The sequence below is a fragment of the Arachis duranensis genome, chromosome 4 (assembly GCF_000817695.3).
Source record: "Arachis duranensis cultivar V14167 chromosome 4, aradu.V14167.gnm2.J7QH, whole genome shotgun sequence".
NCBI lineage: Eukaryota > Viridiplantae > Streptophyta > Magnoliopsida > Fabales > Fabaceae > Arachis > Arachis duranensis.
Window position 1 is genome coordinate 115,697,923 of NC_029775.3, and position 26,564 is coordinate 115,724,486.

Genomic DNA, 26,564 nt, shown 5'->3' on the forward strand with positions numbered 1-26,564 from the left:
CCCTTATCGCCTGTTCTAATGCATCCTTCAGGTCGAAGCAGTCCTGTGTTTGATGGCCATATCCCTTATGGTATTCACAATAAAGGTTCTTGTTTCCACCCGTGCGGTCTTTGAGTGGTCGAGGTTTCGGAAGAATTCCCTTCTCAGCTATTTGTTGGTAAACTTCCACTATGGGGAGGGCGAGTGGAGTGTAGTTAGTAAATTTCCCAACTCGAGGGAAAGGCCTAGGGGCCTTGTTTGACGCCTCCTCTCTAGCCTTTTCTTTTGTTCTTTCACCGTCTCCACCGGACTGCCGAGCCTGGCCGTAACCGGACTGCCGCTTATTGGCTGCCACGACTCGGCTGACCTCCTCGTCGTTTATGTACTCCTTCGCCACCGTTTGGATTTCATGCATTGTCCAAACCGGCTTCGTGGTGAGGTGTTTTCGAAAGTTCTCGTTGAGGAGGCCGTTCGTCAGGCAGAGACTGGCCACCGAGTCGGTTAAGCCGTCGATTTCCAAGCATTCGTCGTTGAACCGATCCAAGTACCTTCTGGTCGGCTCTCCCTGTCTCTGGGTTACCCCGAGAAGGTTGATAGGATGCTTGGCTTTTGCTATTCGTGTTGTGAATTGGGCCAGGAAGGCGCGGCTGATGTCCGGGAAACTGTAAATGGAGCCTTGAGGGAGGCCATTAAACCATCTGATCGCTGGTCCTGCTAAGGTTACCGGGAAGGCGCGGCACCTTACCTCGTCGCCTACTCCCTCTAGGTTCATTCTAGCCTCAAAGGCCGTGAGATGTTCTAGAGGGTCTTGGGTTCCGTCATACCTCATGTCCGTCGGTTTGTCGAAGTGTTTCGGCAACCGGACCTCGAGGATAGATCGGTGGAACGGCGTGGCACCCATTATCACAGGTTGTCGTGTTCTCTCGGTTTTCCCTTCTCCGTCCTCACGACCTCTTGTCGTTCGGCGAGTTTGTCTGCCGCGAGAGTAGATGACCGTGTCGTTCCGTCTTCTTGGAATAGGTGATTCCTCTGTTTCCGTCCGGGATGCAGATATACGCCGTGAGTGGCTTCGGTGAGAGCTCTCTTCCTCCTCGCCCCCGGGAGACGGGGTGTAGCTTGGATCGGTAGACCATCCATCCCTCTCCCGGTCGGCTAGCTGTCGTTCAAGGTTCTGGACTCTGTGGCGTAGCTCCTGCATTATTATGGCGCTATCGCCGCCCGTTCCCCCGAACGGTCGGGTTCTCGCGTGTTGTTGGGGGGATCTCCGGCCTCCTCGTTGTGAGGCGACGGAGGCTGCCCCCTCCGCTCCGGCTACTCGAGCTCGGTCGCCGGGGCCCGGCGCGACTTCCATTCAGGCAAAGAGGGTCCCCACAGACGGCGCCAATGTTCGGTGGTCGGATTCCGGACAGGTCGGGAGTACAAGTGAAAGAATGGATAGGTGGGGACGCCTTGACTTGGGTCGCACTGGTAGCGGACTACTCGAGCTGACGAGCACTTGGGCTGGTGAATGGACGAGGGGGGTGCCACCTGCAAAGACACTCCGACGCCTAAGTCAGAAATCGTACAAGCAGGGGGAATGATGTGGGAAAGTGACATACCTCGGGGGAAGAGCCAATCTTCCCCTTATATACATGTCGGTAGTGGGCCCCTTATGGGACAGGCCCACATTTCCACGGACGCTGTCCTGCAGCCGTGTGGGAGCCGTACAGGACGCGTGTCCGGGTCGGTTGGAGGGCGCGTGTCCGGGTCGGGTATAGTTTGGGTCGGGTCGGCCCAAAGTTGATTCCGGGTCGGGCCGTAACAATATCACAGAATATTTTGCTCATTTTATTATTAAAGTTGACTTTTGATTTTATATACAAAGAGATATGGATGATCAAATAATTATTATGCATGCATCCGTGTAAAAAAAAAAGGTGATGTATTTTTCATCATTGGCAGCAAGGCGTAAATTCTTTACATTATATTGATAGGGATATAATTATTTATATAATTTTTTATTAATTTAATTTTAAAAAAAATAATTTTATGATATAATAATAAAATTTACATGATTAAAAAATTAGTATTTAATTTTTATTATCTTTTAAAGAAAAAATAGTATATAACAAATAAAAAGGAAAAAAATATCTATATAAATATTCAAGCAAAATATAAAAAAAAATATTTGAAGGAGATGTGTTAAACATATAATTATTTATGTGTCTTGTTTTATTAATTTAAATTTAAAAAAAAGGTATTTTATTACATATATTATGACAAAGACGTCATTAATTATTAACTTTAATTCCTTCGATACATTAAAAATTTTAAATTCTTAGAACTTAACCGAATTTACCATTCTATATAAAACTAATGAGTACTAAAGGGTCTATCTAATTAAAATTATTATTTAACTATTTATTCCTAGCAACACTCTTATAGTCTTATATCATACCCTCTTTATAATATTACACTAACCAAATAAAAGAAAGTTGAAATTTAGGTGGAGTGAATTTCACTCAAAATTGATAATTGAAAACTGTTAGGTAAAAATTTAGTCAAATCATTTAAATTATTTAACGGCTCTTAACTATCAACTTCACATGAAATTGACTGCACTTAAATTTTTACCGTAAAAGAAAATTAGGCACCGGTACTTGGAAGAAATTTGGCACTTCCAATAGGTGGTGATAGCTTGCACTATAGTGCTTGTTTTTGGAGCCTATAAAAGGAGGCCTTTGGTGCATGAGTTAGATGTATCAATTGAAGGAATGTCTAGGTCCTATAACGATATATGAGCAAATTAGAGGGTGGAAAACACTTTGAATACTTTCACGGTTACATCTGAGTTGCATCATTATTTGCATATTGAATGGTATCATCGAAGCAAATGGCCAACTTTGTAATCTCTGTGTTTGTTTTCTGCCTATTAGCAACTTCATTATCCGAAGCTCTTAATGTAAGGATATATACTATGTAACAATTTTAATTTGTTTCCCAGTACTATATACTTAATTGCTTCAAATTAATTTTCATTCTCATCGATTTATGAATTTTTTTGTTCTTATCCACCATTAGATAAAAATTCAACAAAAAAGTCAAACTTTTATGTCAATATTAATTAACTTTTTTAAAAAAATTTAAATGACAAATTTTAAGTCGTAAATATCAAATTTTAAATTATAATTCTTAAGTTTTAAATACTTGAAAATTTTTGTAATTTAAAAAAAATTAATTAATATTAACTAATTAAAAACTAATTTTCTATACTTAATTATTCTTCTCTATGAATTGAATATAATTTTATGAGTATTTATGCTTACTAGTTACTACTCTATTAAACTAAGTTTACAAGTGTTGAGTGATTTCAGTTTAAGCTTTATTCCACAAAGGAGCAACAAAATTGGATAAACCATGGTGGAGACATATACAATAGAAGATATGCCAACAAAGAACACAAAATCAGCCGTGAAACCGTTTCAAGCTTAAGCCTAAAATGGAAATTCTACGCAGGAAAAGACATAACTGCAACCCCATCAATCTTTGATGGAATTCTCTATTTCCCATCATGGAATGGTGAAATGTTTGCAGTAAGAGCAAGTGATGGAAGCCTTGTTTGGAAGCAAAACTTGCAAGAACTGACGGGGTTAACACCAACAGGGTTGGTTGGTGGTGTTAATTGGACAGTGGCTAGGGCAACACCAACTATAGCTGATGAATTTGTGATTGTTGGAATCTATGGTCCTGCTGTGGTTATTGCTCTCAAGAGATTAACTGGAGAGTTAGTTTGGCAGACAAGGTTGGATAGTCATGATTCAAGTACTTTGACCATGTCCGGAACTTATTATAAAGGGTTGGTATATATATCTCTTCTTAATTTCAAGAGTTTTTTAAGAATTTATATAATTTTTTTATATAAACTTTTTTTTGGCTGAAAACTCAGTGTAATTAACTTCATGCAAAGTTAATAGTTGAGAATCATTAAATAATTTGATAGATTTAATTAAATTGTTATCCAACCGTTTTTAACTATAATAAGATTTTAACTTTTTATTATATTATATAAAAAAAGATAATTATTACTTACCTAAATATATCTTCTTATAAAAAATAATAGTTAACATGTGTTACTTAAACAATTTAGTAAAATATAACAAAATATATCATGAGGGTAAAGTAAAAAGAAAATTAAAGTTTAATCAGTTTAAAAGAGTTTTATTCGTTTAAGATGTATTAGAAGTTTGAAAAGTTTTTTTTTTTTATCTACGAATATTTATATATTTTTGGGGAAATTTTAAAAAAAATTGGACTCCTAATATCAATAAGGTTCTTGTAAAATTTAAAACTACTCCATTCTTATTAAGAAAAATAACAAATATAGTTTAATTAATAATATATAACGTTATATTATATCAATAAACAAAATTATCACTAAATAAATAAATAAGAATATATTTACTTATTAATTATCATAATTAAAATAAGAATGTTATTAAGAAAATAGTTATTTTATTTCAATATATTAGAAATGAAAAGTTATTTTAAAATGTTAATTTGTTTAAAAGTTGACAAATGTGTTGAAATAAAAAGGTGTAACGTGTGAAAAGAAAAATCGTTAATTAGAGTTAGTTTCATATTAAAATTAAGATTAAGTCTAACTTAATTTTAAAAGTTAGTTTATGAAATGAGAAATATTTTATATATTTATAAATTATCTAAAGAAGATATTTATAAGAGACATAAGATTTTGTCAACGAACTATAGCTCAAACGGTATAGCCTTTTTATATTTATTTAGAAGTTGTCGGTTCGAAATTCGCTCATAATTTTAAATAAAATAAAAAGAAGAGACCAACACTATTAAAGAAATAAAAAAATAGATCAAAATTATTTTATTTAATATTATTTAATAAATATTAAATAAAAATTTTGATTTTTTTGTATTAATTTTTAATTATCAAATATTTCTGTATATGCCACACTCAATCAATATGGCCAATTAATCTTATATATATAATTGCTTAGGGGTTTTTTGTCAATTGAATGTGTCGTCGTGGACTTCACGTAACCAATCTTTTTATTTATTTTCATAAATTATTTTATACGTTTCATTATTAAAGTTGACTTTAAATTTGATATGCATGTGCATATTAAGAAATAACAAGGTTAGAGACCAACACTATTTTGTATTTGGGAGCTGTTTTTTTTGTGTGTCTCCTTTATCGTCATAGATTTTACGTACGTAAGAGTTTAAGACAAAGTTGTCATTAGTTAACTTTAACTTCTTTCAAATTTTACTGAATTTTTTTTTTGGTATACATATGCAGTTATTTTTGTATAAAATTATTGATAAATAAAAGTGATTAGATGATAATTTAATAAAAAAATTAACAAAAAAAAACTTTCATTCAAAAAAATAGCCAGATAATATTTACAAATTGCAGAAAATACATAAGATTTAAAACAAAAACAAAAACAAAAATGAATAAGTTTTATGTTAAATTATGATACGAGAGTAAATACATAATTGGATTACAAAAATGTTAAAAACAAAAAAAAAAATAAATTATAATTTCTATTATTTTTAAAACTACATAGAAAGTGTTCCAAACTTACAACATAGACAAATATTATTTTCTTTTTCGAATAGATCCAAAACTTTCTTAAATTTAAAAATATTTTTATGGAAGAAAAGTTTTTCATTATATTTTCATCCCATACTTGTAATACCATTTTTAAAACAATCCCACTATGTTATTGTTAGAAACAAGAGACCAAACTAAAGAAAGTGTTTTGTGTATATTCAGTCTGATAAAAAGTACGATATACAAGGGATACTTATAGGTGCTAAATGAATCAAAGTAATAAAGACATAGAATCCTATAATTAATATACAGATATGCTATATAAATATAAGCGATACTAATTGATCAAAATTGATTCTAATGATTCTCTAACATCCCCCCTCAAACTCAAGTGGGAGCTAAGGATACCAGCTTGAGTTTGGATAACAAAGTCCGAAAACGAGTCGGGTGATGAGTTTTCGTGAAGATATCAGCAGTCTGATCCAGTGTTCCAACAGCAATGAGACGAACAGCATCAATAAGGATACGTTGCCGAACAAAGTGACAATCAATTTCAATGTGTTTGGTGCGTTCATGAAATACATCATTATGTGCAATCTGAATAGCACTGCGATTATCACAAAAAACATCAGTAGGAGACGATTAAGGAGCACCCAGATCTTCGAGAAGCCAACGAACCGAGATAACCTCAGCAGTGGTGTCAGCGAGGGCACGGTATTCAGCTTCTGTGCTTGAGCGAGTAGTGAACGTTTGCTTCTTAGCACGCCAAGAAATGAGAGTGTCGCCAAGAAACAAATAGTAACCAGTAGTAGAACGACGATCAGTGGGATCACCAACCTAATCAGCATCGAAGTAAGCCTGAAGAGACAAAGAGGAATGGGCAGAAAAATAAAGACAATGAAATAGAGTGCCTTTGATGTAGCAAAAAATGCAAAGAACTGCCGCATAGTGAGTAGTACGAGGAGCTGACAAGAACTGGCTAAGTACATAAACTGGATAGGCAATGTCTGGTTGGGTGACAGTCAAGTAGACGAGTCCCCCAACTAACTGTCGATAGAGAATCGGATTATCCAAAACAGTGCTATCCATAGAGGTAAATCGAACATTAGGCTCAAGAGGAGTAGACTCAGTGCGACTATCTGTAATCTCAGCGGGAGCAAGAAGATCTGAAGCATACTTAGCCTGAGATAGATAGATGCCATCATTAGTGGAGATGACCTCGAGACCAAGAAAATAGCTGAGAGAACCAAGATCTCTCATCTCAAAGGTACGGTGAAGTGAGGCCTTAAGATCAGAGATACCATCAACATCATCTCCAGTAATGATCATGTCATCAACATACTAAAGTAGAAGAACAACTCCACGTTCGCTTTTATGAATGAAGAGGGAATTCTCATGAGGTATAGAAGTAAAACCAAGACTGCATATGGTAGTGCTGAACTTGTCAAACCATTCACGAGGAGCTTGCTTAAGTCCATAAAGTGCCTTGCGAAGGAGACAAACCTTACTAGCACGACAAGGATATCCCGAAGGTGGTTTCATATAGACTCTCTTTGTCAAATCCCCATTAAGAAATGCATTCTTCACATCCATCTGACTAAGTGACCATTTTTTAACCGCAGCAATGGCAAGAAGAGCTCTAACAGACGTAAGATGAGCGACATGAGCAAAAGTCTCTTCATAATCAATATCATACTCTTGCGTACAACCTTGAGCAACCAGGCTGGCCTTATAACGATCAATAGAGCCATCAGAGTGGGTCTTGATCATGTATACCCATCTACTGCCCATAACTTCCTGATCAGAAAGAGGATAAACCAAATCCCAAGTGTGTGCTTTTTCAAGTGCCTGTATTTCTTTCTGCATTACTTGTTGCCAATTTGGATTTGTGGAAGCTTCTCTGAATGACTTAGGTTCATGTTGATGAAGGATAGTAGAAAAATAATGATAATAAAGAAGATGAAGAGGAGGATTCCTTACCCTAGAAGAACGAGCGGGAGGAGGAGGCGTGACTGTAGGAGCAGGATTATCGTCCGGTCTGAAATCATCGGAAGATGGAGAAGGCGGAAGAACAGGAGGCTATGGAGGGTCACTCAAGATAGAATCTGTAGAATCATCACTAGAAAAAAGATCAACATTGGGGTTAGTAAACAAAGGTGACTGAGTAGTAGGAATTGACTCAAAGGATGAGAACCGAGAAAACATGTGATGCTCCCAGAAGACAACATGATGAGATATACAAATACGTTTAGAGAGAGGATCCCAACAATGGTAACCCTTATGTTCAGTGCCATAACCAAGAATACAACACATACGAGCCCGAGGTTCAAGTTTACTATGTTCATGAGGTTGAGGAAGAACAAAACATACACAACCGAAAACTCGAAGAGAACTATAATCTGGAGAGGTATGATAAAGACGCTCAAAGGGAGTAACATTATCAAGAACAGAAGAAGGGAGTCTATTGATAACATGAATAGTAGTAAGAATAGCTTTACCCCAAGTACGCTCAGGACATGAAGAAGAAAGGAGCATTGCACGGACGGAGTCAAGGATGTGACGGTGTTTGCGTTCAGCTCTACCATTTTGTTGAGACGTACCAGGACAAAAAAACTCAGACAAAGTACCCTATGCTGCAAGAAAGGTTAAGAGTTTGGAATCACGGCATTCCATAGCATTATCATGTCGAAAAACCTTAATGACCTTGGAAAACTGAGTTTTAATCATAGTAGCAAAGTTGATATAGATCTGAGGTAACTCATGGCGATTAGTCATCAAATAAACCCAAGTAAAACGAGAATAATCATCAATGGAAACAACAAAGTATCGAGCTCCGCCTATAGAGGCAATGGGAGCGGGGCCCCAAACATCAGAGTGAATGAGATCAAAAGGAGAGTAAGCAAGAGATAAATTATTGTGAAAAGATAGAGCAGGTTGTTTGACAGTTTGGCAAGAAATGCAATCAAAATATTCATTTAGAACCTGACCTAAAACACCCTGAGACACAAGAGCACGCAGTTTTCCTAAGGAGGTGTGGGCAAGACGTTGATGCCATAAGTGAAGGGTAGAGGGAGAAGAAGCAGCACAGAGATTTGATACAGGAGGAATATGAAGATTCTCGAGCTCAAACAACCTTCCGACCTTACGTCCAGTCCCGATGATTTGTCTGTACACGACAACCAGAAACGGAAAAAGTGACTTCAAAACCCAGATCAACAAGTTGACCAACAGAAATAAGATTAAAGTTCAATTTGGGAATATAATAAGTATCAGGAAGATTAACAGTTGACTGGGATATAGAACCATTGTGTGTTGCGTGCAAGAGGGAGCCATTTGCAGTATTGACAGAAGGTCCATTTGTAGTGGTAGACAGGGACGAGAAAATATTAAGCAACGGAGACATGTGATTAAAGCAACCCGAGTCAAAGTACCATTTAGAATTACCTGGAGGGGTAAAAAAAGCAACAGGGGTATTACCAGAAACGGAGAGAAGACGCTGAAGAAGAGATGCAACATCAGATAGAGAGACAGAAGACGGGTTGAGTGGATCAAGACGTGGCGGGCGAGTAGGGCAGGCAGTAATTAAATGTCCTAAGAGCTTGCAGTAACGGCAAAACAGCTGTGAACAATGGTAGCTAATATGACCTTTTTGATGGCATGTGCGACATTCAACAGAAGGACAGTCGGAGAAGAGGTGCACAAAACGGTTACAGTTTCGATAGAATTTACCCTTTCTGTCTATGGCAGCAAAAATATCTAACTTTTCCATAATAGTAGTCACAGAGATTAAGGAGAGGAGAGAAAACTGTAATTTTAGAGCAAAAAATGAGGAAACAGATGACAAAATCGAAAAGAGCTCACCAAAAAACCTTAGGGAGGGTCTCACTATCAGACACGTCAGCAGCCACGTCAGATGCCACATCAGCAGAGCAAGACACGTGGCAACACACGACAGGAGGAAGGAGACGCGTTAGCGCTGACGCGAGCACTGAGCTGGTAGCGGGTCGGAGAATGCGGGTCGGTCCGGGTCGGGTCGGATGCGGGCTGGGTAGATCTACGTGGGTGCTGGCGATGACACTTGGTGCTATCTGGGACCGTTGATCCTAGGTGTGGATCCAACGGTTCTGGATGGCGTCTGGGGAGGGAGAACCTGAAGCAGTGACCGGACTTCTGGCGGCGCGTGAGGGCGCGTTAGGCGGCGTTCAAAAGCTTGCAACGAGTAGAAGACGAAGGTGGCGGCGGTGACGAACCAAGCGTCGGGAAGAAGTCAAAAACGGAGGACAAAGTACTGCCGGTAAAACAAGATAACGGAGGTATAAACCAAATGTTTTTGAAAAAAAAAGAACCTAAGCTCTTGATACCATGTTAGAAACAAGAGACCAAACTAAAGAAAGTGTTTTGTTTATGTTCAGTCTGATGAAAAATACAATATACAAGGGGTATTTATAGGTGCTACATGAATTAAAGTAATAAAGACATAGAATCTTATAATTAATATACAAATATGCTATATAAATATAAACGATACTAATTGATTTAAATTGATTCAATGATTCTCTAACAGTTACCAACAACATTTCTGCTAATTTCTGTCAACTCTTGTTTATGATTGTGTTTAACGGAAGTGTCTTTGTAGATGTGTCTAATAAAAATATTTTTTTTATGACTGTGTCTAATGGAAGTATCTTTATATATATATATTTCCTAGATGTGTCTCCTTATACATGAGTTTAAAATATAATAATTAATTATTGTTGGCAATAAGTTAGTAGATAATATATTAGTACCTATACTTTTTCTTTTTAAAATACCATAAAAAGAATCTAATATATCACAACGAAGAGAGAACAACTATAACGCGGTTATTAGAAATATAAATCTGGATCAGATCCAGATATCTAAAAGAAAAAACAAAAACAAAAATAAAAACCAAAACCAGAAAGAAGGGGTGCACGGGAGAAGAGATGAAGAGATGGTGACGAAAGTAAAGTGGCAGTGGTGTGATGTGACCGGTGAAGAAGGAAAATAAAAATATAATTATAAAAATAAAGAAGATAATAGATAAATAGTAAGGGAAGAGAAAAAAAGAAGGAAAAGAAAAGATGAGAAGGTTAAAGAGGCAAGCAGGGGATGGTCACTGCAGCCTTGGGATAGCGGCGACCCTCATGTAGGCATCGTGACTTCCTTTAAGAGATAGGGGGCTATATCTTTTTCCGTTTGTATCATTTGGTATTTATAATTTAGTCAAATTTATTACTCTAAAATTTTTTATCGTTGTCAAATATTAACTTCACATAAAAATAAGGGATAAGTATGATTTTGGTCCCCAACGTAGAGACTGAAAATTTATTTCGTCCCCGACCTTTTTTTCGCTATAAAATAGTCTTTTTTTATTACCAAATTATCCCTCGTTAAAAAAATTATAAAATAAACCACCTTCTCCTCCTCCTCCTCTTCCTCCTCCTTCTTCTCCTCCTCCTCCTCCTTCACAGCCGCTCTGCCGCCCTGCCTCCCTGCCGTCCTGCACCACCGCACCACCTTCTTCTTTTGGATTTTTTGTGACATTTTTGAATTTTTAGTGAAATTTGTGTGAAATATTGTTGTTGCTGAAATTTGAATTTGAAATATTGTTGTTGCTGAATTTGTGGATTATTGTTCAAAGTACATGTTGTTTGAATTGATGATGACCATGATAATAATGGTGGTGGTGGTGGTGGGTTCTTGTTCAGCTTAGATTTCTGGTTGATTCTGGTTGATTTTGAAAAAAGTTCTGATGATGATGATGATGATGACCATGATGATATTGATGGTGGTGGTGGTGGTTCTGGTTGGACGTAGACTTCTGTTCTGGTGATGGTTGATTTTAGTTGATTTTATGGTGAAGAAGAAGAGTATTTTTGTCCGAAAGACGATTTTAAAACAAAATAAAATTTTGGGGACTATTTTAGAGTAAAAAAAAGGTCAAGAGACGAAATCACGTTACGGACCAAAATCATACTTATCCCTAAAAATAAAGGAAATGTGTGCCTACTTGTATATCTAACACTATTATACCTCCATATCTATAGGGCTTTTTATGTAGGTACATCTTCACTGGAAGAACTCACAAGCATTGAACAATGTTGCACATTTCGGGGAAGCTTTTCAAAGCTAGATATTCACACTGGTGCCATCTTGTGGCAAACCTACATGCTGCCGGATAACCATGGAAAACTAGGAGAGTACGCCGGAGCCGCCGTGTGGGGAAGTAGTCCTTCCATTGATGAGGCAAGGAACCAAGTTTACATTGCCACCGGAAACTTGTACTCGGCGCCTTTGCGCGTTGAACAGTGTCAAGAGAAACAGAACAACCTAACTACGACACCGCCAACACACCCGGACGAGTGTGTTGAAGAGGAGAATCACTCCAATTCGATTCTTGCTTTGGGTTTGGACAATGGTGATATCAAGTGGTATCATCAATTGGGAGGGTATGATGTATGGTTCCTTGCGTGCAATAATTTATCTTCATCTCCTAATTGTCCACCAGGTCCTAATCCAGATGCTGATTTTTCTGAGGCACCATTGATGATTACCATTCATGTAAAGGGAAGAAAGGAAGATATTGTTGTTGCTGTGCAAAAGAGTGGTTTTGCTTGGGCTTTGCACCGGGACAACGGCACCATCATTTGGTCAACGGTAACAAATTTAAAATTAACATTTTTATAGAAAAAAAATTTCTTGAAATAATTTTTGAATTATTTTCTTGTGACTTAAAAATTACGAGTTCAAGTATACAATTATTAAGTTATAATACTTATATTTTTTTTAAGTCCTGCGTTAGCGTGCGATGTACATTAAATTACCTTTTATCATAATTTTATAGAATTTTATATCTTCTTATTAGCTAACAAGGGAAAGTCTAATATTATATTCCTTTGAATAATAATTATAAAAAATATTAAATGAAACAATTTGTTTTCAAGGTTTTAGTTCTTTTAGAGGTATTAATTGATTATTTTTCTCCTTCAACACTTCTTTACTCTTTAGTAAGTAACTAAGTCTTGCAACAATTAATTAATATTAATAAGAAAATTATTTTTTAATTCCATCATTATTTTAGATATATAGGTAAAAAAAAAATAGATAGGTAAATCAAGATTTTAATAAGTATTAGGCATTCTCAAAAATATTTATTATGTTTTTTTTTTGTTAAAAAAATATGTATTATGTTATATGTGAACTTGATGTATCTTCTATATAAATTCCAATAATAAGAGTGTGGTGCATTTTGGAAAATGTAAGCAGGAAGCTGGGCCAGGTGGGCTTGCAGGAGGTGGATACTGGGGGGCAGCAACCGACACAAAGATAGTGTACACCAACATTGCAAACTCTGATGCCAAAAATTTCACTCTTAAACCCTCGAACAAGACCACAACTAGTGGCGGTTGGGTGGCAATGGATGCTAATAGTGGCACAATATTATGGTCAGTAGAAAACCCAAGCAATGCCACCGCTAGTGGGCCTGTTAGTGTGGCTAATGGCATTGTGTTTGCTGGTTCCACAAATAGGAAGGGTCCTATTTATGCAATTGATGCAAAGAGGGGTGAAATTGTTTGGTCTTATGAGACTGGTGCCACTGTTTTTGGTGGAATGTCAATTAGTGATGGATGTATATACTTTGGTAATGGGTATAAGATTGGTATTGGATTGAATCTTGGCAACTTCACTTCTGGAACTTCCCTTTATGCATTTTGTGTCAAAGTAGAATAACTCATATTGGGGACTTGGTATGTACTATGTAGTGTTTCTTAATTAATAACATGGACTCAACTTTGGGTGCAACATATATAGAGCTAGAGCCAACATTTATTGTGGTGTCCTTGTGACTAAATCATATTGATCAATGAATTATTTTGGTCAACATGTTTTTGGTATTAATTTGTTTTGGTAAATCTTGTGGGTAAGTTATTTCTCACAATTTGGGTCTGACTTAGCCCGTCTCAAAGCCCATTAAGTATTATTCGTTAATTGAAGACTGGCCCAAGAAGCTCTCTTTGAATACACATTTGCAATAATAGTCTAACCTTCTGTTCCGCTTGATGAGGTGATGGCTGCTCTTGATCTGAGTGAGGAGGAAGATGGGGATTTTCTTATGGAAGAGTGAAACAAAGTTCTTTCTTAGTTAATTGTCTCTCTTTATGATTTTTTTTTGGCCTATGCTGTTATGTAATGTTCAGGGGTGAATTTTGTTATCGCCCTAAACAAAGGTTTTGATATTTATTGCAGAAATTAAATAGCTTATTATTTATTCAGACACTTTTTGTCAAACTCTTTGAAGAATCAGCAACTTTGCTAAATTATCCAACCGCCATTTCTCTGAATGATATGAAAATGAGTTAGTGTCAAAAACACTACACACAAAAAAGGCAGAGTGAAAAAGATACAGAGAAGTTCTCACAAGAAGCAAAGTAAGACCCTGACCTACATAAATGCAACCATCTTATGGTACTCTGCCTTTAATTATTGCACAAATTGGCCACCACTTATTACTTAATTGCCTCATCAAACTTAATTATTTAGTTAATAATGTATATACTATACGTATTTTTTAAAATGGGTCAAAGAAAAAATTTGAAAACATTTTGGCAGCAGAGAGAAGAAAACTCAAACTTGCGATCTCTTAGGTGAGTATGGGAAGACTATACCATTTGAGTTATTTAGCGATGCAATTTTCAATTTAAAATAGTGATAATGATACTTATATATATGATAATGATATGATATGACTCTTCAAATGCTTCAACAACAACATATGAAAGCAAATATATATATTAGAAAGCAAAGACGTGTGACTATATATTATAGCTTCTTTTGTTTTTTAATTCTAGGTCCACTCCTAGTTTTTATTATATTCCTGCTAATCTGATCTTGAGAGAATGAGAGTAGTACAATTTTCTCAGAATTTTATCGAAAACCAAAGTCAAACGACAAAAATAGAGCATATGATACTAAGTTTGTTTATATAGCTACTATATATCTAGGTCCTCCTATAAGGATATATGTGCAAAGGTGGAAACACTTGAATAATTTCACGATTACATCTAAGTTGCATTATTATAATATTTGCATATTGAATGGTATCGTCGAAGCAAATGGCCAGCTTTGTAATCTCTGTGTTTGTTTTCTGCCTGCTAGCAAGTTCATTCTCATCCAAAGCTCTTAATGTAAGGATATATACTATGTAACAAATTTAATTTGTTATCCTTAATTATACTATATACTTACTTACAATTAATTTTTTATTCATATAGTACTAGCTACTACTCCATTAAAGTGAGTTTACCATGTTGAATGATTTCAGTTTAAGCTTTCCACAAAGGAGCAACAAAATTGGATAAACCATGGTGGAGACATATACAACAGAAGATATGCTAACAAAGAACACAAAATCAACCTTGAAACCGTTTCAAACTTGACACTAAAATGGAAATTCTATACAGGAAAAGACATAACTGCAACCCCATCAATCTTTGATGGAACTCTCTACTTTCCATCATGGAAAGGTGAAATCTTTGCAGTAAGGGCATGTGATGGAAGCCTTGTTTGGAAGCAAAACTTGCAAGAACTGACAGGGTTAACACCAACAGGGTTGGTTGCTGGTGTTAATAATTTGACAGTGTCTAGGGCAACACCAACCATAGCTGATGAATTTGTGATTGTTGGAATCTATGGTCCTGCTGTGGTTATTGCTCTTAAGAGATTAACAGGAGAGTTAGTTTGGCAAACAAGGTTGGATAGCCATGACTCAAGTGTTTTGACAATGTCTGGAACTTACTATAAAAGGTTTGTATATATCCCTTCTGAGACCATAATTAACAATTTTGATGCTTTGATTGAAAATGTAAGATTTTATATAACAAAAGAAGTTTCAACTTTTTTATTATTTTATATATGAAGTTGATAGTTAAAAATTAATATAAATTTATTTAAAAATATTTGTATATCTGTATTTGAATTTTTACCTTTAAAAATATAAGAAATTTACTATTTTTTAATATATTTATTATTTCTTAAGATACTTATTATTTGTTCTTATTTAGCACATCTGTTAATAAAATTCTTATGAAAAATTAAAAACTACCACAATTTTTTGTGTCTGAATAACTGTTAAGAATTTAAAATCATATTATTAAGAAAAATAATAAATAAATTGTAATAAGATTTTATTTTTTTATTTTCTTTTATCGAAGATAGAAAAACTCGAACCCGCAACTTCTTAGATGAGTATGAGGAGATTATGCTATTTGAGTTATACTTCGTTGGGTTTTATTAAAAATTTAAGAATAATAATAAATTAAAAACTACCACAATTTTTTTTGTGAATAATTGTAATATATATTTTTTTGTGAGTAAATGAGTTTTATTCTTTATTCATGAACCGTCCTATTTGTTGTTACGATTTTCTAGCAAAATTACACAATTCATTAATATATAAATCGTGAATGATTTAGTAACAAATATAAATACATATAAATTGTGCTAGGTCAATAAATTTTTTAAGCTATATGTAATATTCGTATAATAAATAACATTTATAAATTTATAATAATGAAAAATCAAACAATAAAAATAAGTTTAAATTAATAAAGTAAAAATATCCGAATAAAAAAATCATAATTTAATTTATGCAAAAAAAGTAAAAACTGTATAAAAATTACGACACCTAATAATATGTTGCATTTCTAGACAGAATTAATAGAAAAAATTATTATATTTTTCGCAATCTAAAAGTTGAAACATATTATTCCTTATCTAATTGATTTCTCAAATATAAATATACGATCATACTTGTAAAATAAAATAAAAAAAATATATATGATTAATAGTTACTTAGTTATCATAACTAAATTAAGAGTGTTTTGAAAATAATCAATCTGTAATTAGAAACTAAAATTTATTTTAAAATTTAAATTTGTTTAAAACATGGTAAATATATTGAAATAAAAAGAGTAATAAATCGAGATGAAAGAAATTGCAGCACATTAAAGTTTAAACCAATGAGACTCTTGTATCTTATAAAAGTACGAAAAGTATTTTTTTTTTCTTTTAATTGGTCTTGTAACAATTTTTTTTTTAATTAGGTCCATCTTGGTAGTAATTGGCTTAAATTTATAGGGACTTAATTAAAAAAAAAAATTGGTGCAGAGACCAAATAAAAGGAAAAAAAAAGTATAGAGACTCAATTAAAAAAATAATGCTAGGACTCAACTAAAAGAAAAAAAAGTACAGTGACCTAATTAAAAATTTTCGAAATTATAAGAACCAATAGAATAATTAAACCTATTTTTTAACGATATAAAACATAAAAATAACTCACTGTCACATAAATACTTAATAAAATAAATTAATTAACAAAATATTAAAAAAATATATATTTTTATATTTTATTAGATGTAAAACCATAAAAAATTATAAAAAAATTATAAAAACTGAGATAATTCTTTTATTCGATAAATATTTATTAATTTTTTAATTAAAAAATTAATTATAATTATATCTATTATTAAATATATAGTATTATATTTGATTATACAATATTTTAATTTTTGGTCTCTCCACTCTTAAATTTCTGGATCAGTCACTTATGTCACTCAATGAAAATGGCCCACTATATAATTATTTAAGGTTTTATTTGGTCAATTGAATTGAGTCTCATAATCTTTAAAAAAAAATTAATTTTTACATCACAGAATATTTTGTTCATTTTATTATTAAAGTTGACTTGATTTTATATAAAAAAACGATAATATTAAGAAAACAAAAAAACAATCCAAACTCATTTTATTTATTTTATTTTATATTTACTAATTATTATAACAATTAATAAATATTAAATAAAATAAATTCTAATTAATTTTAACTAATTTTTTTTTGCTTCTGCTAAAAGAAATGGATGATCAAATAATTATTATGCATGCATTCGTGTAACAATATATTAAAAATTTTAAATTCTTAGAACTTAACTGAAATTACCATTATATATAAAACCTTAATATATAAATTATTTTTATTGATAAAATTGTGAAAGAATAGGAAAAATAAAGAAAAGAACTTTTATTGATTATTGATTGATTGAATTGTACTGAAGTGTGTTATAAACTATAAGGATAAAACTAAATATATATATATAGAGTATTATGTCCTATGAAAGATAAAAGCAAATAAAGATAAGATAAAGATAAGATAATAAAGACTAAAATTATAATTGAATTTATGTATTCTGTTGGGATGAATTTGTGGGTCACAAGACTTCTTTATTGTTGTCATGGGCTAAGGTGAAAGAGTAGTTTAATATTTATATCTTCAATTAAAAGTATCGTTTTTGTCCCCAACGTTTAGGGTAAGTCTCAAAGTTGTCCCTAACGTTTCAATCGTCCTATTTAAGTCCATAATGTTTCGAAACTGACTCAATGTTGTCCTGCCGTTAGGGATCCGTTAACAGAATTGACGGGACAAAATTGAGATGATTTTGAAACGTTAGGAACTTAAATAAGACGAAAACGTTGGGGACAAAAATGATACATATATAGAAATAAATTTTAATTTTATCCTTCAATAATATCAATTTTTTACTATACATAGCATTCAATTATTTTTTAATCACATCTAAGTAAATTACACTTAATCATATTTCTTTCATTTTAAATAAATAAATTTTTTTATAATTTTACTCTAAATTACACTTAATCATATTACTTTCATTTTAAATAAATTAATTTTTTTTATAATTTTACTCTTAAAGATTTTTAGTTATCATGAAATGTTTGTAGAATGACTAGTATATAAACTTGCAGAAAAGAAAAAATAATATATATATATATAATAAAATATAAATTATACCTTTTGTCTCTAATGTATCAAAATTCTTTAAAATTATAAAAAAAACTTATTTAAAATGAAAGTAATGTGATTAAGTGTAATTTATTTAGATGTATAATTGAAAAATAATTGAATACTATGTACATTAAACAATTAATATTATTGAAAGATAAAATTCAATTAAAATTTATTTTTATATATCGTTTTTGTCCCTAAGGTAGCGTTTGGTAGAGAGACGGAGACTGAAAGACTGATACTGAGAGACTGATACTTAGAGACAGAAACTGAAATAAATTTCAGTATTCTATTTGGTGCAAAGTGGGAGACAGAAATTGAAACAAAAATGAAGCTCTAATTTAATTTGTACAAAGAGTAAAATTAGAATTAATTAATTGAAATGAGGGTATTTTAGGTATAAAATGTTATTAAAGTTTCAGTATCCGTCTCTAAAAATTTCAGTACCCTGTGTCCCTACTTTTTTGAGGTACTGAAATACTGAAATTTTGATGACAGAGACAGAAATTTTAGTATCAGTCTCTGAGCCAACAAACATGATACTGAGTCTTAGTCTCTCAGTCTCTGTCCCAGTACTTCAAAACAAACGCTACCTAACGTTTTCGTTTTATTTAAGTACCTAACGTTTTAAAATCGTTTCAATTTTGTCCCGTCGTCAATTCTGTTAATGGATCTCTAACGGCAGGACAACATTAAGTCAATTTTAAAACGGTAACGAAACTTACCCAAATCTTGGAACAAAAATGATACTTTATTCTTTAATTAATTTGACTAAATTTTTATCTAACGATTTTTGATTATCAACTTCGCATCAAGATTTACCTGACTTTTTACCTTTGCGTCTCCATCTAGGGCTTTTTATGTAGGCACATCATCATTAGAAGAAGGCTCAAGTCCTGAACAATGTTGCACTTTCCGGGGAAGCTTTTCAAAATTAGATATTCACACCGGTGCCATCTTGTGGCAAACCTACATGCTGCCGGATAACCATGGAAAACTAGGAGAGTACGCCGGAGCCGCCGTATGGGGAAGCAGCCCTTCCATTGATGAGGCAAGGAACCATGTTTACATTGCCACCGGGAACTTGTACTCGGCGCCTTTGCGCGTTCGCCGGTGTCAAGAGAAACAGAACAACCTAACAACGCGGCCAACCCACCCGGACGAGTGCGTTGAGGAGGAGAATCACTCGAATTCGATTCTTGCTTTGGATTTGGACAATGGTGAAATGAAGTGGTATCATCAATTGGGAGGGTATGATGTATGGTTCTTGGCGTGCAACAATGTATCTTCATCTCCTAATTGTCCTCCAGGTCCTAATCCAGATGCTGATTTTTCTGAAGCACCGATGATGATAACAATTGATGTGAAGGGAAGAAAGGAAGATATTGTTGTTGCTGTGCAAAAGAGTGGTTTTGCTTGGGCTTTGCACCGGGACAACGGCAACATCGTTTGGTCAACGGTAACAAATTTTAAGATTCTCGTATTTTTAAGTAGTGGCGGCTACTTTTTTAAAGACTATAAATACATATGGTGGAGTAGTGGACTGTGTATTTGACTTAATATGAATTAAAAAATAAATATTTAAAATAAAATATTATTAATTTTTTAAACATAATACATTTATATTATCTAAAATAACCATTCAGTACTAACGATAATAAATATATGATATCCTATTGAATCAAATATCTTTAAATTTTTATTATACACATTATATATATATTCCATTAACTCTATATATACTTCTTCATATAGAAAACAAAAAATATTTAATCAAATGGATCAAACAATCTAATAATTTTTAACTATTATCTTAATTTATTGTAAGAAGGCATTCTATGTGTGAGCAATTATTGTTCAGAAGGATTTATATTGGAGAAATTTCTGAAGAGTGATTTTTAATATTTTGGTCATTATTTGACCATTATAAGCATTAAATTATCTCTAATAAATAAATTTATTAATTTATGTGTGTAAAAAAATCATGAAACACTTTTTACTCGAAAGTCATTACAAGAGGTTATTGTAACAATAGAGTTACTAACTAAAATTCGAACAGATTTATTTTTTAGCGACTGATTTAGTTAACCACGATTAATTTTTAAGCAAGAGAGATCAACCAACGATTAACTTCATCCATCGCCAAACCATTAGCTAAATAGCCATAACCACATTATAGGTTTATTTGGTTTGTATTTTTATTTTGAGTATTTTTTTTCTTTTAGGATTTTATGAGAAAAAATGTAAAAATTTTCTTTTTTAACAATAATATTTTAAAAAAGATATTGAACATAATAAAATATAAACCAAACTAATATATACTAATTATGATAATATAGGGGGAGTGATAAATAAATTCGTCCTTTAATTTGATTTTGTATGTATATTTGTGTAGGAAGCTGGGCCAGGTGGAATTGCAGGAGGCGGATACTGGGGGGCAGCAACCGACACAAAGATGATATACACCAACATTGCAAACTCTGATGCCAAAAATTTCACTCTTAAACCATCGAACAAGACCACAACCAGTGGTGGTTGGGTGGCAATGGATGCTAGTAGTGGCACAATACTGTGGTCAGTTGGAAACCCTAGCAATGCCAGTGCCAGTGGACCTGTTAGTGTGGCTAATGACATTGTCTTTGCAGGCTCCCCAGATTGGAAGGGTTCTATTTATGCAATTAATGCAAAGAGTGGTGAAATTGTTTGGTCCTTTGAGACTGGTGCTACTGTTTATGGTGGAATGTCAATTAGTGATGGATGTATATACCTTGGAAATGGGTATAATGTTAGTCTTGGATTGTTTTTTGGGAACCACACTTCTGGAACCTCGCTTTATGCATTTTGTGTCTAAGCAAAATACACCACCACCAAAGTAATAATCTTCCTTCATTTCTGATGATGGAAAGAAAGGAAACTTAGTCATGGACTCAATGTTGGATTTTGATCATATATATATATATATATATATGAGAAAGTATAGGAAGCCAATAGCCTAAGTGTATAATGTGTACAATGGAGATTTAGAGAGTATTAGAAATATAACTATTGGTGTTATATTATCCTATATATATATATATTATAAAAAGAAAAGACGTGTGAATATATATTATAATGTAGCCTCTTGAAGTTTTTTAATTCCATTTTATATTTTATTTAGTAATAAATTAAAAATTATAAATTTTTTTTATTCAAAAGATTTGAGACGAAAAATATAATAATAAAAAATTAATAAAAATAATAAAAAAATAAAAAATAAGTTATATTTTTTGTTAGTGTCTCCTCTAGTAGGATGAATATAAAATACACTAATTTCATATCTTTAGACATAATATCTCTATCTATATTTTTTTGTCAAACACAATTTTGTGTTTTTGTGTCTATGTTTCAGTATTCTATCTCTATAAATAAACGCAGCTTTATGGATAATAAGTGTGTGGAAGCATTTCGCACACTAAAATTAATATAGAATATCAGTAAATACAAAAAGTAAATACATGTGTGATTTAATTTATTTTTAATTATATAAGCAAATACAAAAATATTATTTGTACACTAATCAACAACTAAAATTAGCTATTAATATATTTATATATAAATACATGTGTGGTTTAATTTCTTTTCGATATGTATTTTATAAGTAGCATAACCCAAGTAAATAATACTATACAATAATGAATAATATCCTTACAGTAAATAGTAAAATTCGTATTATGTTTATATTAAAATAACATTCTGAATTTAATGTAAAAAATTCTAAAATTAGCAAAAAAAGTAACGGGCCAAATTTCGAAAATGTACTATATTTAATCTTAATTTTAATATAGTATAATCACAATGAAATATTTTTCTACTATAATTATTAATTTATAATAACTAACGAGTACTAAAAAGTTTTTCAATATTTATTCCTCACAACACTCATATCACACATACACTCTTCATAATATTACACTAACCAAATAAAAGAAAATTCAAAGAAAGTTAGGCACCGTACTTGGAAGAAATTCGGCACTTCCAATAGGTGGTGATAGCCGGCACTACAGTACTTGTTCTTGGAGCCCTATAAAATGAGGCCTTTTGGTGCATGAGTTAGATGCATCAATTGAAGCAGTGTCTAGGTACTATAACGATATATGTGCAAATTAAAGGTGGAAAACACTTTGAATACTTTCACGGTTACATTTGAGTTGCATCATTATTTGAAGCAAATGGCCAGCTTTGTAATCTCTGTGTTTGTTTTCTGCCTGTTAGCAATTTCATTATCCGAAGCTCTTAACGTAAGGATATATACTATACTCAATTTTAATTTGTTTCCCTGTACTATATACTTAATTACTTTAAATTAATTTTCATTCGAATTTTTTATTTTTATAAATTAAATAAATATAATAATTACAAAAATAAATAATTTTAAAAATATTTTTTGAAATAAATACTATTCTTTTATCTGGTTTATAGTGTAAACGAGATAATTTTACATGTATATTGTTTTTATATTGTAAACGAGATAAAAAAGATGTATGCAACATGTATTTATGTCGTTTACAGTGTAAATGAAATATATGTATTTTTTTTAAAAAGAAATTTGAAAATAATAAAAAATATTAATAATATCAATTCTCCAAACTTTTGACATGTAATTAGTACATAAAAAGGTTGTAGAAGAGATTAAAATAGATATGTTTGATCAATTTTAGTCAATTTTAAATGATAAGAATTAACACGTTTACAATGAACTAAAATTGATCAAATATATCCATTTTAATCTCTTCTACCAACTTTTTTTTGTACTAATTGCATGCCAAAGTTTGAATTATTGATATTATTAATATTTTTTATTTTTTATTTTTTTTAAAAATACATATATCTCGTTTACAGTGTAAACAGTAACAGATATATGTATATCTTCTTTACACCGTAAACGAGATAAACACGTATCACATACACCTTTCCTATCTCATTTACCGGTAAACAAGATACATACAAAATTATCTCGTTTCCGGTATAAATTAGATAAAAAAAGAAATATTTATTTCGATAAATATTTTTAAAATTATTTATTTTGATAATTATTACATTTATTTAATTTATAAAAATAAAAAATCCATTTTCATTCTCATCGATTTATGAAATTTTTTTGTTCTTATCCATTAGATAAAAATTCAACTAAAAAGTCAAATTTTTATGTCAATATTAATTAACTTTTTTAAAAAATTAAATAAAAAAAATTAAGTCCTAAATATTAAATTTATAATTCTTAAGTTTGAAATAGTTGAAAATTTTTATAATCTTAAAAAATTAGTTTTTTATTCTTATTCTTCTCTATGAATATAATTTGACGAGTATATACTATTAGTTACTATTCCATTAAACTGAGTTTGCTAAGTATTAAATGATTTCTGTTTAAGCTTTCCACAAAAGAGCAACAAAATTGGATAAACCACGGTGGGGACATATACAATAGAAGATATGCCAACAAAGAACACAAAATCAGCCGTGAAACCATTTCAAACTTAAGCCTAAAATGGAAATTCTATGCAGGGAAAGACATAACTGCAACCCCATGTATCTTTGATGGAATTCTCTATTTTCCATCATGGAATGGTGAAATGTTTGCAGTAAGAGCATGTGATGGAAGCCTTGTTTGGAAGCAAAACTTGCAAGAACTGACAGGGTTAACACCAACAGGGTTGGTTGGTGGTGTTAATTGGACAGTGTCTAGGGCAACACCAACTATAGCTGATGAATTTGTGATTGTTGGAATCTATGGTCCTGCTGTGGTTATTGCTCTCAAGAGATTAACTGGAGAGTTAGTTTGGCAGACAAGGTTGGATAGTCATGATTCAAGTACTGTGACCATGTCCGGAACTTATTATAAAGGGTTGGTAATATAACTTGGTATATATATCTCTTCTTAATTTCAAGAGTGAATTTGTATAATTTTTTTAGTTATACTACGTGTATACTAAAATCAGTTACTAAAATCAGTTATTAGTATAAAATACATGTTAGAATATAAATCTACAATGAAAATAAATTAAACCACACATGTATTTATACACAAATATATTAATTACTGATTTTAGTGGCTAATTTTAGTGTATAAATAATATTTTTAAAATTTTTTATACGAACTTTTTTTTTCTCTTTAAATGAAACATAGAATTAACTTCATGCAAACTTAATTATTAAAAATCGTTAAATAATTTAATAAATTTGATTAAATCCTCGTTTAACAACTCTAACAATTATCAAATATTAAAATGAAGACAATTACTCGTAAATTTCTGACTACTTATATATCTAAAACTATTATACCTCTATATCCAGGGCTTTTTATGTAGGTACATCCTCACTAGAAGAACTGAAAAGCGTTGAAGAATGTTGCACATTCCGGGGAAGCTTTTCAAAGCTAGATATTTGCACTGGCGCCATCTTGTGGCAAACCTACATGCTGCCAGATAACCATGGAAAGCTAGGAGAGTACGCCGGAGCCGCCGTGTGGGGAAGTAGCCCTTCCATTGATGAGGCAAGGAACCATGTTTACATTGCCACCGGAAACTTGTACTCGGCGCCTTTGCGTGTTGAAGAGTGTCAAGAGAAACAGAACAACCAAACGACACGGCCAACACACCCGGACGAGTGTGTTGAAGAGGAGAATCACTCGAATTCGATTCTTGCTTTGGATTTGGACAATGGTGAAATCAAGTGGTATCATCAATTGGGAGGGTATGATGTTTGGTTCTTTGCGTGCAATAATTTATCTTCATCTCCTAATTGTCCACCAGGTCCTAATCCAGATGCTGATTTTTCTGAGGCACCATTGATGATCACCATTTATGTAAAAGGAAGAAAGGAAGATATTGTTGTTGCTGTGCAAAAGAGTGGTTTTGCTTGGGCTTTGCACCGGGACAATGGCACCATCATTTGGTCAACGGTAACAAATTTAAAATTAACATTTTTATAAAAAAAATATTCTTGAAATAATTTTTGAATTAGTAAAAAATCACGTGTAGTCAACTTTAAGTGAAGTTAATAGTTGAGAGAGTTGTTAAATAATTTAAATGATTTGACTAAATTTTCATTTAACGACTCTCGCTATCAAATTCACGTGAAGTTAACTGCACATAGTTTTCACCTTTTGAATTATTTTTTTATGACTTAAAAATTACGAGTTCAAATATACAATTATTAAGCTATAATGCTTATATTTTATAATTTAATGTTTGGTACATTAAATTACATTTTATCATAATTTTATAGAATTTTATATCTTCTTATCAACTAACAAGGGAAAGTCTAATCTTATATTCCTTTGAAAAATAGATAAAAAAATAATATTAAATGAAACCATTTGTTTTCAAGGTTTTAGTTCTTTTAGAGGTATTAATTGATTATTTTTCTCCTTCAACACTTCTTTAGTAAGTAACTAAGTCTTGCAACAGTTAACTACTAATATTAATAAGAAAATTATTTTTTAAGTCCATAATTATTTTAGATATATAGGTAAAAAAATAGATAGATAAATCAAGATTTTAATAAGTATCAGGCATTCTCAAAAATATTTATTTATTATGTTATATGAATGTGAGCAGGAAGCTGGACCAGGTGGGCTTTCAGGAGGTGGATACTGGGGGGCAGCAACAGACACAAAGATAGTGTACACCAACATTGCAAATTCTGATGCCAAAAATTTCACTCTTAAACCCTCCAACAAGACCACAACTAGTGGTGGTTGGGTGGCAATGGATGCTAATAGTGGCACAATATTATGGTCAGTAGAAAACCCAAGCAATGCCACCGCTAGTGGGCCTGTTAGTGTGGCTAATGGCATTGTGTTTGCTGGTTCCACAAATAGAAAGGGTCCTATTTATGCAATTGATGCAAAGAGGGGTGAAATTGTTTGGTCTTATGAGACTGGTGCCACTGTTTTTGGTGGAATGTCAATTAGTGATGGATGTATATACTTTGGTAATGGGTATAAGGTTGGTATTGGATTGTATCTTGGCAACTTCACTTCTGGAACCTTTCTTTATGCATTTTGTGTCAAAGTAAAATAAATCATAACGGGAACTTGGTATGTACTATGTAGTGTTTCTTAATTAATAACATGGACTCAACTTTAGGTGCAATATATATAGAG

The 26,564-nt window shown here is 32.4% G+C and overlaps 3 protein-coding genes across 5 annotated transcripts; all 3 read left to right on the forward strand.

The window, feature by feature from the left end:
• Positions 1–2,663: 2,663 nt before the first annotated feature.
• LOC107486736 (uncharacterized) lies at positions 2,664–26,564 on the forward strand. 3 transcript variants are annotated; one of them, XR_008008481.1, is made up of 5 exons: positions 2,664–2,920; positions 3,333–3,814; positions 11,614–12,223; positions 12,830–13,363; positions 26,548–26,564. XR_008008481.1 is itself a non-coding variant. In XM_021141129.2 (4 exons), the coding sequence occupies exons 1-4, from the start codon at positions 2,834–2,836 to the stop codon at positions 13,295–13,297; spliced, it is 1,647 nt and encodes a 548-aa protein (XP_020996788.1). In that variant the 5' UTR covers positions 2,665–2,833; the 3' UTR covers positions 13,298–13,405. The 3 variants fall into 3 exon arrangements, 2 of the variants coding, with proteins under 2 accessions (XP_020996788.1, XP_015962790.1); XM_021141129.2 differs by lacking the exon at positions 26,548–26,564 and having other exon boundaries at positions 2,665–2,920; positions 12,830–13,405; XM_016107304.3 differs by lacking the exon at positions 26,548–26,564 and having other exon boundaries at positions 2,673–2,920; positions 12,833–13,405.
• On the forward strand, positions 14,572–21,361 carry LOC107486737 (uncharacterized). Its single transcript, XM_016107305.3, has 4 exons — positions 14,572–14,751; positions 14,889–15,370; positions 19,274–19,880; positions 20,817–21,361. The coding sequence occupies exons 1-4, from the start codon at positions 14,662–14,664 to the stop codon at positions 21,270–21,272; spliced, it is 1,635 nt and encodes a 544-aa protein (XP_015962791.1). The 5' UTR covers positions 14,572–14,661; the 3' UTR covers positions 21,273–21,361.
• On the forward strand, positions 22,555–26,481 carry LOC107486301 (uncharacterized). The gene is made up of 4 exons (XM_016106850.3): positions 22,555–22,698; positions 23,830–24,302; positions 24,752–25,358; positions 26,017–26,481. Exons 1-4 carry the CDS (start codon positions 22,555–22,557, stop codon positions 26,479–26,481), a joined length of 1,689 nt encoding a protein of 562 aa, XP_015962336.2.

What these genes read in the sequence shown, in the direction of transcription:
- LOC107486736 (XM_021141129.2), top strand. Translation starts at nt 2,834, where the DNA reads ATGGTATCATCGAAGCAAATGGCCAACTTTGTAATCTCTGTGTTTGTT. An exon ending in CATTATCCGAAGCTCTTAAT is followed by an intron (nt 2,921 to 3,332) that starts GTAAGGATATAT and finishes GAGTGATTTCAG; the next exon opens with TTTAAGCTTTATTCCACAAA. An exon ending in TCCGGAACTTATTATAAAGG is followed by an intron (nt 3,815 to 11,613) that starts GTTGGTATATAT and finishes CCATATCTATAG; the next exon opens with GGCTTTTTATGTAGGTACAT.
- LOC107486737 (XM_016107305.3), top strand. Translation starts at nt 14,662, where the DNA reads ATGGTATCGTCGAAGCAAATGGCCAGCTTTGTAATCTCTGTGTTTGTT. An exon ending in TCTGGAACTTACTATAAAAG is followed by an intron (nt 15,371 to 19,273) that starts GTTTGTATATAT and finishes GTCTCCATCTAG; the next exon opens with GGCTTTTTATGTAGGCACAT. An exon ending in GCAACATCGTTTGGTCAACG is followed by an intron (nt 19,881 to 20,816) that starts GTAACAAATTTT and finishes ATATTTGTGTAG; the next exon opens with GAAGCTGGGCCAGGTGGAAT.
- LOC107486301 (XM_016106850.3), top strand. Translation starts at nt 22,555, where the DNA reads ATGTGCAAATTAAAGGTGGAAAACACTTTGAATACTTTCACGGTTACA. An exon ending in CATTATCCGAAGCTCTTAAC is followed by an intron (nt 22,699 to 23,829) that starts GTAAGGATATAT and finishes TTTCTGTTTAAG; the next exon opens with CTTTCCACAAAAGAGCAACA. An exon ending in TCCGGAACTTATTATAAAGG is followed by an intron (nt 24,303 to 24,751) that starts GTTGGTAATATA and finishes CTCTATATCCAG; the next exon opens with GGCTTTTTATGTAGGTACAT.